At 32.5% G+C, this 16,432-nt stretch overlaps 1 protein-coding gene across 1 annotated transcript in view; it reads left to right on the forward strand.

Moving 5' to 3' along the window:
* LOC106461388 (sodium- and chloride-dependent GABA transporter 1-like) overlaps positions 1–13,186 on the forward strand; it is a 102,503-nt gene extending 89,317 nt beyond the window's left edge. Inside the window, exons 11-14 of the mRNA XM_013921204.2 lie at positions 5,886–5,988; positions 6,307–6,407; positions 7,188–7,355; positions 9,420–13,186. Coding sequence (XP_013776658.1) covers positions 5,886–5,988; positions 6,307–6,407; positions 7,188–7,355; positions 9,420–9,518 — 471 coding nt within the window. The 3' untranslated portion in view covers positions 9,519–13,186. The remainder of the gene's footprint in view (positions 1–5,885; positions 5,989–6,306; positions 6,408–7,187; positions 7,356–9,419) is intronic.
* Positions 13,187–16,432: the final 3,246 nt, after the last annotated feature.

Below are 16,432 nucleotides of genomic sequence, written 5' to 3' on the forward strand. Positions count from 1 at the left end.
AAACGTAATTATATACTCCGGTCAGTATTGTTAAACATTGTTTAGAAATGACAAAGGTACGGTCACGTGGCCAGCCTCGTCTTAACACACGTACACACACACACACACACAAAACAACCATACTTTAAAATAATTAGCTTCAGAATAGTTTTTCAACATGTTAAATGTATGAGATTTCATTTTCGAACGAATGGTAACAGTCTAGTCTATAACAAGCAATCTAGTTTTTATTTGAATTATCTCATGTTAAACATTTCAAAACTAACATATAATTTGAAACAGTATTATGGTAACACTTAAAATCAGTGCATTTAACTTGCATGATATACATTTTTTGCTGTTTATAGATCTGGATAGTGTTACTGTCACATTTAATGCACTGCTGAAAAGATTTTGTTACACCTAACGCCTATAACTATTGAACGATTTGATGATTTAACATACATATTACAATTTTCGCTCAATAACGTTTTACATTTTATGTCTAATGTCCTGAAAAAGAAGCTATTTTAACATTCAAGCTTACTATATACATATAATGCATGTTTCACTATTTTTAATTTTAACATCTAGTTAATAAACTTTGTAGTACAACAATTTGCTCATTAATAAATGTGTTTGGTCACTATTAAAGAATAGCAACTCTTACCATTTTTTCATAAATCTTTGAGAACAGATATAACTGAACTTTCTTGTACAGTAGAGATGTAACCACATCACATACGTGTTCAAAACCACGGTGTCAAGTATGAAATACAAAGTTGAATGTATAGATGTTCTGTCTATCTGACGTCATTTACAATGAAAGCAAACGATAGAAAGGTCAACACATACAATAACCAAATGACACTTTACCCTCATTGACTCACAGCTGACGGTATTCCGACCTTTTACTAAAAAGAGAGGGGCTGATAAAATTCAAAGTTCAGTTTGATCATTAACATTGTGACGACCTTATGGAGAAACATTTTATGAAAACAAAAGTTGAAAAAAAACACTCAAAATGCATTATTGCTCTCTATGTATTTACATTATACTTAATATTGAAAATAGATGGTTCAAATTTTACATATTTATATGTTTTCTACATAATTCAATATTCACCATAATTTAACTAGAGTATTTGTATGTCCCTGAATTTAAAAGTCACTAAATAATCAACATATGAAATGTAGGAAATTTATGATTTCATTATACCATACAACAAATTATATTTGTAGGTACTCGAATGGTGACAGAGTTAACTGTTTCTGATTAGTGTTGATAAGCTTGGTTACAATTTTAGACATATCCTGATTTTAATATCTCTCTATAGCAAACAGTATAAAGTTAATTCAAATCTGGGTCACTTTTCAAATATAAATATCCTGTCCCTTTCACCACTAATAATCAGACTGATTCAGTTCTACTACATGGAAGAAAAAATAATGAACCAGCCTATTCTAAACTGATTGTTGTAAAGTATGGTTGTTTTGCATTTATAAACTAAGTTCGTGTGTGTGTGCATGCGTGTTAGGAGGAGGCTGGCCATGACAACTTTTGTAATTCCTAACAATATTTAAAGATACTGACTGGTGTACATAATGCGTTTTTTTAAGTACAAGAACTGTTCACTGTCATTTAAAAACTATATAAAATAATACATGCTGAGTTGGAATGAACATAATCTGTAGAAAAGCTAATCCAGTAAATTGTATATACTATGATGCTTATAGTACCTACAGTTTTGTATGTATGGATTCTATAATTTTTTAGTGAAAAGATAATTCGTGTTACCGAAATTCTTTAAATAATTACTTGATTTATAATTAATGGTCCTTATGTTCATTTGCAGAACTAATAAGTTTAAATGAAAGATATGGAAATATAATTGTGGGTTTGTAGAAACGAAAGTGTTACTTGGATTAGGTGAACAAAAGTGTTAAAATGAAATATTGTATCGTTAACTTTTTATTGTGTTAAATCAATATTAGTTTTACATGTAATTGAATCTAGTAATTGTTGACACATTGAGACAATGAGCACATCATCTTCCATTTATAGAAACACTACTCTTAGTATCCAGTTATATGGATAGCATAAAGACAAGCTAATGAAACAGTATGCTACATGTTAAGTTATTTAGATATTTAAATAAGCATCCTGTTTAGGTTGAAAAGTGATTTATATATAAAAGGTCACGAAAAACATTAAAAGCGTGATTAAATATAGAACTAATGAATTTGTGTTTTATACATAAACCGACTGTAGAACATAATTAAATGTAGTCCATTGATTACATGTTGAGACATGTATGATGATCTCATAATAATTGTGGTTCCACTTTATGGGACTATGGCGTCATGTCCGCCTGTCATGGCGGCCTAGCAACGTGCCCTCTGGTGCCATTTCTTTTATGTTATCCTCTCCTTAAAGCCTGATGTCGATACACGTGTGGCGCCCTCTAGTGGTGTGTCGCATAGGTACCTTGATAACTACTTTTGTTATCTTAGCAATAAAAGTTAAATTATTTATGTAAGGCACTTTTAGAAACCACGCTCACTGAAATACATTCCAGTACAGACACTTCACCAAACAACTGTACTTGTAAATCAGTCACTAAAATATTTATCAATACTACACATAAGTCCTTTGAGAAAACACAACAAAGAAACGTAGTAACAACATAGATTATCCAGGATACTTCTATACATTTAACAATGACAGTGGCACAGCGATAGCTCTGAAGGCTTATAATGATAAAAACTGGGTTTAGATACTTGTGGTGGACACAACACAGATAACCTTTGGTGTAGCTTTCTGCTTGACTAGAAACAAACAAACTGTAATTCTTCCTTATCAACATTTAGAAGCGAATTATTATAAATTTCTTTTGAAACACAACATTCATGACAAATCATCACTACACATAATTGGTTGTTTGGTTGTTAAGCACAAAGCTACACAATTGGCTATATGTGCTCTGTACACCACAGGCATTGAACTCAGAATTTTAACATTGTAAGTTTGCAGACTTACCGCTGAGCCACTGGGGGAGACACACTGCTCATAGAAATGTGGACTTGAAACGGACTATATTTTTAATTACCTTTAAGCAAGATGTTCTCTTGATTTAGCACAAACATTAAAATGTTTTCCCCTAGTCACAAGCGTTCCTCACGCCCATTTTTACACCACCTCAGCATGTTAGACATCTCAACTATTGCAGACCATCAACAAACTCGGTGTTCTTTGTTTACAGTAGGGTGAAGAGGGTAATTTTACAACATCTCCTGGCATCCTGGAAACCTTCTTTCCAAATTTCTTCGTTTTACAACTAAACAAGACCAAAAAGTTACAGAAAATTCTGCTGCAATATTATAATGTGAAACGAAACTTCAATACTCATGTTCTGAAGATAATTAATTTTTCCACTTCTTGAGCATTACATGTTCTAGCAACATATTTCTATGTATTCATGTTTAAGTAGTGAATTGTCTGTCTACCAAAGACTCCTAGTCCCGCGGTGGGCCAGCGGTAAGTTTATATACTTACAAAGCTAAAACATTAGCTTTGATTCCCCTCAGTGGACACAGCAGATAGCCCAATGTGGTTTGCTTTAAAACAAACAAAAACCCCTATAAACTGACAGTTTCTAACCTGCCCACAGTGAGAGGTGTTTAATCCACATCAACCTCACATTGTTGTTGTTCATTCACTGTCACTTTCAATTCAAGGAACAGTGTTATTGTAAACCTTTGGGATACTAACACTTCAATCTTACGATAGCCAACAAGACTTGATCATGTATTATATAATACAGACTCTTTGCTTGTTAATTAATACTTTACTCATTTAAATACATGTAATTCAAAATAATCGTTAGCCAAAACTTGCATACTTTAATAAAAACAATGTAATAATTATAGAATATTCTATGAATTTAGTTACTAAAATGTTCAGAAAGTTTTCAACTATTTTATTATTATAACTATTTTTATTTTGGTAAATCTAAGATGGAATGGTAAGCAGCTCGGGAAGGAAATGTTTTCTCATTTTACTAGGTTTATTACACTTTTTATCATAAATAGTGTATGATTTAGAGATATTACGATAAGCTTCATATGACCATTTTATTTTACTAAATCCGGCCTTATCGATAAATGTTGTAAGTATAACTCGATAAGTAATTATAAAAACAACATGTTATATGTTACATTATTATTTTCATTAATTGAAACATTGAAAAACGTTGTGTTTTAGAGATCACCTGTAGTATATCAAGAGTAAACAGTAATAGGGCAGGTAATGCGGGTTACCCAGAGTAGATGATATGCGTTACTGAGTACAGACGATATGGGTTACCAATGTAGAGGATGTGTGTTACCCAGTGTAGTAATGAAAGTCGCTTCATGTAGCCGATGTGAGTTACCCAGTGTAGACGATGTGGGTTATCCATTGTAGACAACATAGGTTACCCAGTGTAGATGATGTGCGTTACTGAGTGTAGACAACATGGGTTATCCAGAGTAAACGACGTGGGTTATCTAGTGTAGAGAAGTGGGTTATCCAGTGTAGACAATGTGGATTACGAAGTGTAGACGATATGGGTTATCCAGTGTAGACAACATAGGTTACCTAGTTTAGATGATGTGGGTTACCCAGTGTAAGCAATGTGGGTTACCTAGAGTAGACGATGTGGATTATTCATTGTAGACAACATAGGTTACCTAGTTGAGATGATGTGTGTTACCCAGTGTAGACGATATGGTTTCTCCATTGTAGGCAGTGTGGGTTATCTAGTGTAGATGATGTGTGTTACTTAGTGTAGATGATGTGTGTTACCAAGTGTAGACGATGTGGGTTATCCAGTGTAAGTGATGTGTGTTACCCAGTGTAGACGATATGGTTTCTCCATTGTAGACAACATAGGTTACCCAGTGTAGATGATGTGGATTACCCAGTGTAGCCGATATGGGTTACCCAGTGTAGGCAGTGTGGGTTATCTAGTGTAGGTGATGTGTGTTATTGAGTGTAGATAATGTGTGTGTTACCAAGTGTAGACGTTGTGGGTTATCCAGTGTAAGTGACGTGTGTTACCCGGTGTAGACGATGTGGGTTACCTAATGCAGGCGATGTGAGTTACCTAATATTGGCGATGTAGGTTACTGGGAGGTGGGGAGGGGCGATGTACATTATCAGGAGTGGACAATGTGAGTTACATAGCTATAAGTTTCTATTGGAGGATTAACAGTTATATTCCGATGAACAAACTTCAACATACTAAAATACGCTCGGTTGTTGGTTCTTGTTAGCAGATGAACTTGAACAAGAAGAGACAAAAGATGGGTCCATATTACTGAAACGCCCAAGAAACTGTTTAAGATATAGAATATTTCTGTGTTTAGTTTGGTTTGGTTGCTGCTAATTTCAAAGCCACACAATGGACTATCTGTGCTCTGTTCATCACGAGTATCGAAACCTGATTTTTAGTGTCATAAGTCTGTAGACATACCGCTGAGTTACTGGGGACATATTTTGAGGATCTTTGGAATTAGCTTTTCTTAAGACTGACATTTATTGCTTTTAAAGTGTCTTTTTATTCAGTGTTTTTTTTTTCTTTTTGTTGTATTTATATCCTAATTATTTTTTCTTATTTATGCGCAAGTATAAAAGCAGCAACATTATTTTATGTTTAATTTATGTACTTCATTACTTTCGCACTAAATTTAGAGATTGTGTTGTGTTCTTAATCGATATTCCTTCTCAAAATTGAAGACAACATTTGTAACAAGAGCTTTTCTACCACCAGCAGAATATGTGTATATATATCGTTTTAATCGGTTTTCACGTTGTTTGAACTGAGATATGGAGTTGGTTATAACACGAAGTTTTTATTTTACAAGGGTGGTATGTATGTTTTCCAACTTTTCGAGTACTACGCAGCCAGTGGATTTTCTCTGTTGTTTCTTATTTTCTTCGAAGTGGTATCTATTTCGTGGTCATATGGTAAGCTTCATTATTTTGATATATTTAAAGTGAAGTGACAATGAACACAATAAAACATTGTATGTAAGAGATGTGATTTGTTCATTATCAAGGGAGGCATTCTAAATTTATTTTCGTGAGAACGTTGCTTTTAATTTGTTATCGTAGCTACAATGTATATTCGTAGTTAACTCTTTGCCTCGATGACGATTGTTGATTTATTATGGAGGCAGTAAAAGTAATTCATTATGAAAGTGAGATTAATATTTGCAGTAAAAGGGGGGAGTAAATATATTCATGAAAACCTGAAATCGTTTCACTGTTTTGATGTTTACTTAGGAGTAAATAATTTCTTCAATGATCTGAAAGGAATGATTGGATATTACCCATGCTTGTGGTGGAAACTGTGCTGGGTATTCTTTACTCCAGCAATCTGTGGGGTAAGTACAACATCAATATAACTCATGTTTATTTAGGTGTAAATAATTTCTTCAATGATCTGAAAGAAATGATTGAATGTTACTTGTGCTTGTGGTGGTTTCTGTGCAGGGTATTCTTTACTCTAGCAATCTGTGGGGGTAAGTAAAACATCAATGTAACTCATGCTGTGTTTTATGTTAACCACTGATCTTTGAGTCAACTTAACCTTATAACTTAAGTTCGTTGAAGCTGTTATGACTGTTGAGTTCTTCGCTAGTTTGTAAGGGTAAATATAATTAATATCTATGTATATTTTAGTCTTACAAAACGGTATAATTACAAGGCTATGACTATTACTTAATTATGCAAGGTATAGTTGTGTTGAAGATTATTGGAAAAACTCGAAAATGCAGTCTTAAGATAACTATTGTATGGTACGTTACCTGATGCATGCCATCTGGCAAACTATTGGGTAAACAAAACACGAGTGCTAGGCCAAGCTAGAAGCTTTTCAGCATTTTTATTATGAAAATGTTAAAGTGTGTGCATATGAAATACCATCAAGATGACTAACTAATTGTTTGTAAACATTCAACGAAATAATTATATCGAAATATGAAATTAGAGTTGTAATATATTACGCAGTTAAGACCTTTTATTAATACGACATAAATAAGAGAATATATATGAAAGAAATAAAATAATTATATTAATAATAATTACCGAATAATATGTCAATGCATTATGTTATCTAAAGTCATTTACTCGGTCAACAAATTATTTATTCCCTGTTTGTGCAGGGCGTGTTTTTGTTCAGCTTAGTACAGTATAAACCTTTGGATTACATTGGATACGTGTATCCTTGGTGGGGCCAGATGATTGGTTGGATGTTAGCCTTATCCACAATGTTATGTATTCCAGGATACGCAAGTTATAAAATTATTGTAACTCCGGGAACCTTCAAAGAGGTGAGTAATATGGTTTACAGTAAAATTGACATATTTCTGTATTGGTAAAAGCATCTCACTGGTGATGATTCTTTTTGTAACCTTAAAATACAAAACTTTAGAAACCAATAAATGTGTTTCGTGTTAACTAATACAAAAACTGACACTAATACTAATATGGGTACACATAAACTAATACAAATACTAACATGGGTACACATAAACTAATACAAATACTAATATGGGTACACATAAACTAATACAAATACTAACATGGGTACACATAAACTAATACAAATACTAATATGGGTACACATAAACTAATACAAATACTAATATGGGTATATATAAACTAAGGCTAATACTAACAATATACATTTTTACAACGAACAGCTATGTTTGACAATTAAAGTAAGGGTTCATAAAATTGTTAAAGCCATCTCCCCCATTTGCCATTATAACAATAACCTTAAAAACTTATTAATATTCGTAAATTTTATGTATACCACTAAATACACGAATAAAATTTTAAGTTACTCTTGACACAGACAAAAGTTGTTAGTTTTATATAAAGGTTCATTAATGAATTTGTTTTAAAATGTAGGCAACACTTCAATTACTTAATGTCAGAAACAAAAAAATAACTTGTTGGAAACTTTGGTATTTAACCCTTACAACTAAAAGCCTTCCGGTGGGTCAACGATAAGCTTGAGGGCTTATTACACCATAATTTGGTATTAGATTCTTGAGGTGGGCAGAGCGCACATAACCCATAGATAACTCAAGTTTTATTGTATGGACTACACTGTTGGTTTCATCTTACATTTGATTTTGCTCACATTCTGAGGCATTGATGCATCTTTCTAAAGCGCATATGCATTAGAGGGTTCTCTGTAAGCGTATTCTTCTTATAGGTTTTGCAACTAGTTTGTATTAGGATTCAAGAAATTTCTTCTTCATCATATGGGTTTTTATGTTCTTTTATAGCGTATTTGTGTTTCTCTTGTTTGTTCTCGATCACTTGGAACTTAAGTTAAATTTGTACTTAGGTTTAAGCCTAACGTATGTTGGCCTAGCACACTTCGTTTTACTATCAATGTGATCGGCATTGGTATTTTCAACATGTCTATATGCAAGATATAGCTGTGTTAAAGATTATTGGAAGCACTCGAAAGTGCAGTCTTTAGATAACTATAGTATGTTAAACTACCTAATGCATCCAGCAAACCATTGGGTAAACAAAACACGAGTGCTAGGCCTAGCTGGAAGCATTTTACTATGAAAGTGTTAAAGTGTGTGCATAAGAAATACCATCAAGATGACTAACTAATTGTTTGTAAACATTCAAAGAAATAATTATATCGAAAAATAAAATTATGATTGTAATATATTACACAGTTAAAACCTTTTATTAATACGACATAAATAAGATTGACTGCCATTTTTATAATGCGCCCAAAAATTCAGAGAGTATTCAGCAGTATTACTTCTCGAACGTTGAATATATCAATATGCAGCCCGATACATTAATCACTATGGCCACCCCCTGCACTTTAAAGGTGATAATAAACGAAAAAAGAACAACCTGCTAATTTTTATTCTCGTTATTAACAACCTAGAGACTGGATAGGTGCAAATTTTCTTAGTTTAATTATCATTGGAGACTGCATGATATATCGCTGACTTAGGGAATGGAATTGTAATTTTCAGTTTAAATAGCACTAAGTTTGAGCTATTGACAAGAAGGAGAGGAGCCAATCAATAGCACCCGCCCCTACAGGGGTTTGGTCTGACTATTTGAACCGTATAAAAGGTTCACTGCCACTTATACCGCGCCCATAGTGGAAAGTGTGGTTCATATTAAGTGGCATATCGCATATTGAATCTTGGACCTTTCGATCTGCAGCCCAACACAATAACCACTAAGCCACACCTTGCCTCGATTACTCAAGAGGACATTCTCTGGGAAATGTTTCGTGTCAGTAATTCGTACTGTTTTTTTATTATGTATGTATTATTTACTCGGTAGTGGTTTTTAAATAATCGTGAGCTGTGTTTATTGATGACTTTTATTTGCCTTTCCAGCGTTGTAAGAAGCTGTTCCGACCAGATATTGATATCCAGACTGAAATAATAGAAAGAAAACTACGAGAGGGCAGCATGGCTACAACAACAGCAGTTTGAACTGTTACCAAAAAGACAAATTGATTTTGTAGGGGAGACGTGGATAACTTTTGGCAAAATAATGTAGGAAGCCCGTAAATGAAATAGAAACCTGTTTATAGAATGGTGTTTCACTTTCCGTAGGATTGTAGCCAATGGATATATTTGGATAACACTTAAAGCTTCACTTTTTAGCTATTAGATGGCGCCCAAGTTTCAACGATGGAACTAATTTGTTTGTTCATAGAGACTGTACTTAAACTGAAGGAAACGTCTTTTAGATAATATATACGATATGTATTTGTACACCTTTACAAAATTTTGCATATTACTTCATATCTGTGTTTCAATATATAATATTTAGATGAATAGGTACATGAATATTGTGATTTCATTGAAACAGGAAAGTTTCATATACTATACTGATATTTAACCCAAATAGCTCATAAACTCTCTGTATAACCCGATTTTTTAGCTCATTCTGTATGTGTTTTGCTACTCTGTCAGTAACGAAACGATGCTGAACCGCTAATGTCTAGTTTGTTGTAAACAGTGAAACGCTATATTAACAATAATTGTGTACTGTATTATGAAAATGTACACGTTCTAACTCACGACGTATATATTATTGTTACCACAGTCATTTCATAGCTCATGAAGTGTTGCTTATTGTGAACATAAAACGTCACATATTCCATGATGTGTTGTTTATTGTTAGAACGTAATTTATTCTGAGTAGTGAAACATCAGATAAATATCACATATTATATTACATATGGTTTTGTGAGCAAGTGAAACGTCACATATCACAATACATGTAGTCTATTGCAAACAGCGAAATGTCACTATTACAGCATGCGCAGATTATTGTGAACACTGAAACATCACATGCCCCATGAAGTGCAGTTTACTATCACAGTATAACTCAGGGGATTATAAATTATTTTACCATTGAACGACATGTAATCTACGAAGTGTAGTTTATTTTAAGTGAAATATCACATCAAATACAGTTTATTGTGAATTTTGAAACGTCACATATCACAGAAAGTGTATTTAATTTTAAAAATTGGAACACTGGACAAGCCATGATGTTTAGTTTATCCTAAGTGATTAACGTCATGTGTTACTCGACAGGCAGTGGGAGGTAAAACGTAGATATCAAATCACGTATACGTTTGGTGTTAATTAAGCGTTACTTGTTACATTACGCGTATTTGATGTAAGTTATTACATGAGCGTACTTTATTCTGACTAGTAAAGTCATACATAATATATGATGTGTATAGTTTTCTGTGTATGTGTTTTGACGCAACGTTATAATTGGTGTTTGTATACACAGTATATGTGTGTATATATATATTGCGATTCCAATTTATTATTTTATATTTGGACGTTATTAAATTACTATATATATATTGCTATATTCAGATAGGGCGTTAATTAGGAGATATCAGAGATTTAAGTCAAAGTTAGAAGTTTTTAAGCATTTTTCAACGTTAACCTTTAGCCTGCTTCCCTTTAGCTAAACATACTTAGGCTAATGAAATGTCATGGATAAACAATGCTCATGTGGCTCAAACTACGAATCATAAATATACAAATCAAAGTTTAAGGTCAGAAGTCTTTCTCAAGTGTTAGGCTCTTACTGTTAGTTTATTGTTAAAACTTCTTATAGCTGATAGCGCGTCTGACTGCTGAGAGTTTTATTGTACGTGAGTTTTTGACACCTAACTGTTTATTCTCTGGGACATGCCACGAACAGAATTGGCACACTTTTCCTTCACGAACTGTTTCGTTGGATAGTTTACAGGAATCACATTTTCTACAGCAGTGAAATTGATTAGTGCTTTGTCTCGAGTCACATGCAAACCATAAGTAGAAATATGCACGTGCTTTGAAATGGAAATAAAAATTTCAAATACTAAGTTCCCTTGTTTTTTTTCAAAGGGTGTTGTAAACCCATTATGTTGGGCAAGCCCTCATTACAACCCATTGCCGACCACCATTGATTGCATGGAAATAACCACAGAAATCTCTGTAGAACTATTAGTTAATTTATTATTTACTTACTCAGTTCGTGTTTATGTGATGATTTGCGTCTTCCTTTCCCCCCTCTGTTTTGCATATCGTTGCTTTTGATATATATTGTTTTGTATGCGTGCCCTCCCGTTCTTTACTTGTAGATAGAAACAGTCTTTGAACTATTTTAATCATAAATCATACACCTTTAAATCCTTTTGTTATATGCTATGAAACAGTTTTATGGCTTGCTAATTATTATGGCCTTCTTACAAAGCTTAATTTACATCATTCTCTGCTTTGAAAAACAAAATAAGGTAATGCACGACGTACAAAGAGAGAGATTTTGAGTGTAGTTGTGAAGCCTTATTTAAAAGTTATCGTGCTACTACGTTAATTTCATCAGATACATTTGGTAGTTTATTTACATTATGTCTCTTGATGACATTGGCTAATATAACAATTTTTATCTATTTATATTTTTGCCACGATAGACAGACACGATTGATATAAACAAACGAGCCAACAAGTAAAATTAAAATATAACATGTTAACGAATCATGTGCTTTGGGATGGTTTTATTTCACTTTCAAAGTTATTTAGCATAGAAGATTTATTTTAACCTTTAATCATAAATTCTGGGTTAGGAGCTTATTTGATAGTCTAAACAATGGAGTTCAAGCTGTTTAACCCGCGAATCATATGTTGATAAGCGTCTTGTAAAGTGTTGAGTGATAGTAATACTTTATGGAAAGTCAAATGTTCTATGTTTGTTTGTGCGTAATATTTTATCAGTTACAACATAGGTTAACATATCAACTATTTCTTATTGGGCTTGGTGTTCTATGAAGCAAGTTATACGGGAACTGCTTCACCACTAGACGGTGTTAGTCTTCCATAAAACAATATTGTTAACATATCAATTAACAGTATATACACACACACACATATATACATACGTATTTAACATATACATGTTCGTGTGTGTTATTAAGGTTTGTAGTTTTACAGAAATCTTTAATGCTTGTTTCAATAATTCGGCATAAAGCCGTGAATTTACAGTTTCAACCAAAAGTTCGTATGACTGACTGTGCGACTAACTTATTACTTTAATATACAGATTTTTATGATAACTAATATAATAAATATATTTAGTTTCAACCAGAACAAAATCTTTAAAAAAAAAGTTGTTTTGAAAATTCCATTTTTAGAAAACGATCATCAGTACGTTTTTTCTTTAACTTTTTGAAATCAGTTTTTTGTTTACTATAAGCCATATGCCACGCTGGTACAATGGTAAGTCTGAAGGCTTATAACGCTAAAACGGGATTTCGACACCTGTGGTTTCCATAGTACACTAAGGCACTTGTGTAGCTTTGTGCTTAACTGCAAACAAAAGAAAACTTTTAAGTTATGAGATGTAATAAAAATTCATATTTTGATTCATTTCATTTTCAATCCAAACTGAGCATTTTGTTTCTATGAAATTATGTCTAGCATATGGGAAACCATTTCGACTATATGAAGTAGTAATTTCATTTGAGGTGAAATACTTCACTTAGAGTAACCTAAAACGATGTATCTGCACATGTTATTATTGGTATTAATGTTTGTATATTTATTGTAGGTTCGTATCTTTTGCTATTTTGTGACAAAATAAATTTGTTCTGGTTCATACAACCTCTTCGTTTTACTAATTATTATTGCTATTTTATTTTGTTAACACTGACGTTTTTGTTTTACTAATTCTGAAATATCTTAAAGTTTTTATTTTTGTACAAAGTTATATTATAAAGGAATAACTTTTAATTATCTGCAATTTAACAAATGAAGTCAACATTACTACATAAGTTCAATTTTAACTGCCTCTCGATGTCTTAACGATAAGTCTGAGGGCTTATGGCGCTAGAAATTGGTTTAAGTACCTGTGGTGGATACAACACAGACACCCCATTATGTAACTTTATGTTTAACATCAAATGAAATAAACAATCTTAATTTGGGTAAAATTTAATTAGAAATATATTTTGCTAAATTTGCATATATTTACATATATTAAGGGAGCTCAAGCTCATGCACAAAGTACCTAACGGTGTATTCAGCTTACACGAAAAAATAACGTTTAGCTTACGTTTAAAGAGCTATTTCTAGATTTCTTGAACATAGATTTAAAATTAAGTGAAACAACTAATTAATAGTTTGTTCTTTAATATGCCCCCCAGTGGCACAGCGGTATGTCTGCGGACTTACAACGCTAGAATCCGGGTTTCGATATCCGTGGTGGGCAGAGCACAGATAGCCCATAGTGTGGCTTTGTGCTTAATTACAAACAAACAATTTTTTAATATATTACTTTTTAAGAGAGCTTCGGGTGGATTATTATGGTAAAAATTATGTTGGAAGGTAAAAGTACTTCTCCAAATGTCCCCCAGTGGCACAGCGGTATGTCTGCGGACTCACACCCCAAAACCGGGTTTCGATGCCCGTGGTTGGCAGAGAACAGATAGCTCGTTGTGTAGCTTTGTGCTTAATTCTAAACAAACAAACTTCTCCACAAACTAAAGACACACGATACGTCTTCGAAAATGAGTAAATATTTTACATATAGATTAACGATGTAATACGAGCAACTATTTTTCGATAACAATATGATGTAATAAATACTACTTGAGAGGTAAATACACACTTATAAAGGTTGAAAAGTTACAAAAATCACCATCAGTATATATATCTTCTTATTAGGGAGTTTAACTAATCGGCGTGTAACTTCCATTACAAAAAAAAACTAGTAATTTGATATGTTTCAATAAATATATTATTAGTTTATTAAAGACTGGAGCAAATACCTCCAGCAAGGGAACACCTCAACAATGACGTAACTATCAATAAATTCCAAAACTATGGAATTAAAAGCAAGAAAAAAACCATAATCATAATAGTCCATGGAATATATAATATGTGTTATAACGAGCATTACTTACAATTTGAAAAATGCTTTATTTTATCAACTCTTAAAATATTTACGATTGTTTGTAATCTTAAAGCTTAAACATATATTAATAAATTTAATAATATTCATCGAAAAAAAAGATGACGTTTATCAAGAAACAATTTACTTTATTTGATCTTTAAATTCCTTTCACAAGTTTTAAAGTTACGGCCTAAAATTTAGTGTGTAGACTCCTATAGCATACAAATAAAGATTAGTTTTCCGAACAGAGTCGTAAGAGGGTCCTAAAAATTAGGGATCAGGGGGGTTTGAGACCAGATCTTAGGATTGTCTGCACGATTTATGTCAAAATTGGCATGGACATGCGAATATTCATTCAAAAGAAAAAGATAATTTTAGAGGTTTCAAATATTTAAATTTTGTACTAAATTCTGTAGAAATAAAAAGGTTTTTGGAACTCTCAGAATTGCTGAGCTTTAAACCTAAGAAGATAATGCAAATGGTCATTCAAAATAAGTTATGCAAATAATTTTGTGTAGTATTGTGCATGTATGTATACAATAACAATAAAATGCTAATTCAGTAAACTTAGAATATATAGTACCTAGAATGTTGCCCAATGATGTATCATGCATATATCGTTGAGTGTGAGAAACACCTCTCTATTGATAAATGGGTAAAAAGTTACACAAAAATCCTACACTGAGTTGTAGATACATGTAGATATATAATTAAGAATAAAACTGAATATAAAAAATGGACTATAAAATCTTTTTATGTATATTATTTACATTCTTTCAAGATAAGGACATTACTCAATATAACTTAGGTAATTGTGAATATGTTGATCCAAACAGAGTATTTCCTTGAAATTAAATACTGTATGATGAACTGCAAATTCTAAGTATGTAGGAATGGACCGACAAAATAATGGCCGCCACATTCAATCTATTACTGTATGATGCTTACAAATAACTGATAAAGTTGAGCATCTAATTGCCATCATCGAGTGTTTCACAGCTTGTATAACAGTAATATTATTCTGTTCTTCTACCAAACATATTTTTGTGGGGAAATGATAAAAAGGAAAATTACTACTTAGTAGTGAGTTCAGTTTATAAGCATATACTATTTGCATATTTCATAAATAACAGTTTCGTTTCTTATCGCTAGATGGAAGCACAATCTGTTCTTATACAACGACTGTTTGTGACAATGTTTGTCAAAACAATTTCAGTAAAAATAATAAATATATAAAGAATAAGCTAAATTGATATTCAAGCTATCAAATAGGTCAAGTATTTATGCAACTAACAGACCTGTGTACCTGTTATTGATGTCTGAATTTAAAAACACCAGTTTCTTAATTATCAAACAATATATTATATATTGGTCTACTTTTCTTCAAGTTTTTGTGTGTGTATGCATGGCATCATACTTTATGGTCTGGGATCTATATGATGTCATTTCTATTAATCGATGTAACTGTAGCATTTAGTGGAGTCGATTGAATGCACATGAGTTGGAAGGAGTAGGTTCTGTTAATATCTTCCTTAATATTGCTTCAGGTCACTTGTACCATACTGGAAGGACTATTACAGTTTCACTAGCCCCCACAATTAGAGAAACTGATATAATATTAACAGTATATATTACCATTGAATTATAAAAATAAAACAAAATATTTACTTATCAACCTACTTCAAACCTTAATTCCTGCAACTGAAAGGAATTCTATAGTTAGTTGTACATATAAGTTATTCTTGGAAAGATTTGGCTATTTGTGTAGTGATTTTTGGTTTTCGAGGTATGACAGCCACAGTGAAGTGACAGCTCACAACTGAAAGGCTCTATTTAGACAGGCCAGACAATACCATGGAGCTTCAGCAACACCACTTAGCTGACCACTATCTGCATAATATTGATGTATGGAATTGCCAGTTCACTGATCAAGGAGTCCACG

Source organism: Limulus polyphemus, unplaced genomic scaffold (assembly GCF_000517525.1).
Source record: "Limulus polyphemus unplaced genomic scaffold, Limulus_polyphemus-2.1.2 Scaffold949, whole genome shotgun sequence".
NCBI classification, from domain to species: Eukaryota; Metazoa; Arthropoda; class Merostomata; order Xiphosura; family Limulidae; genus Limulus; species Limulus polyphemus.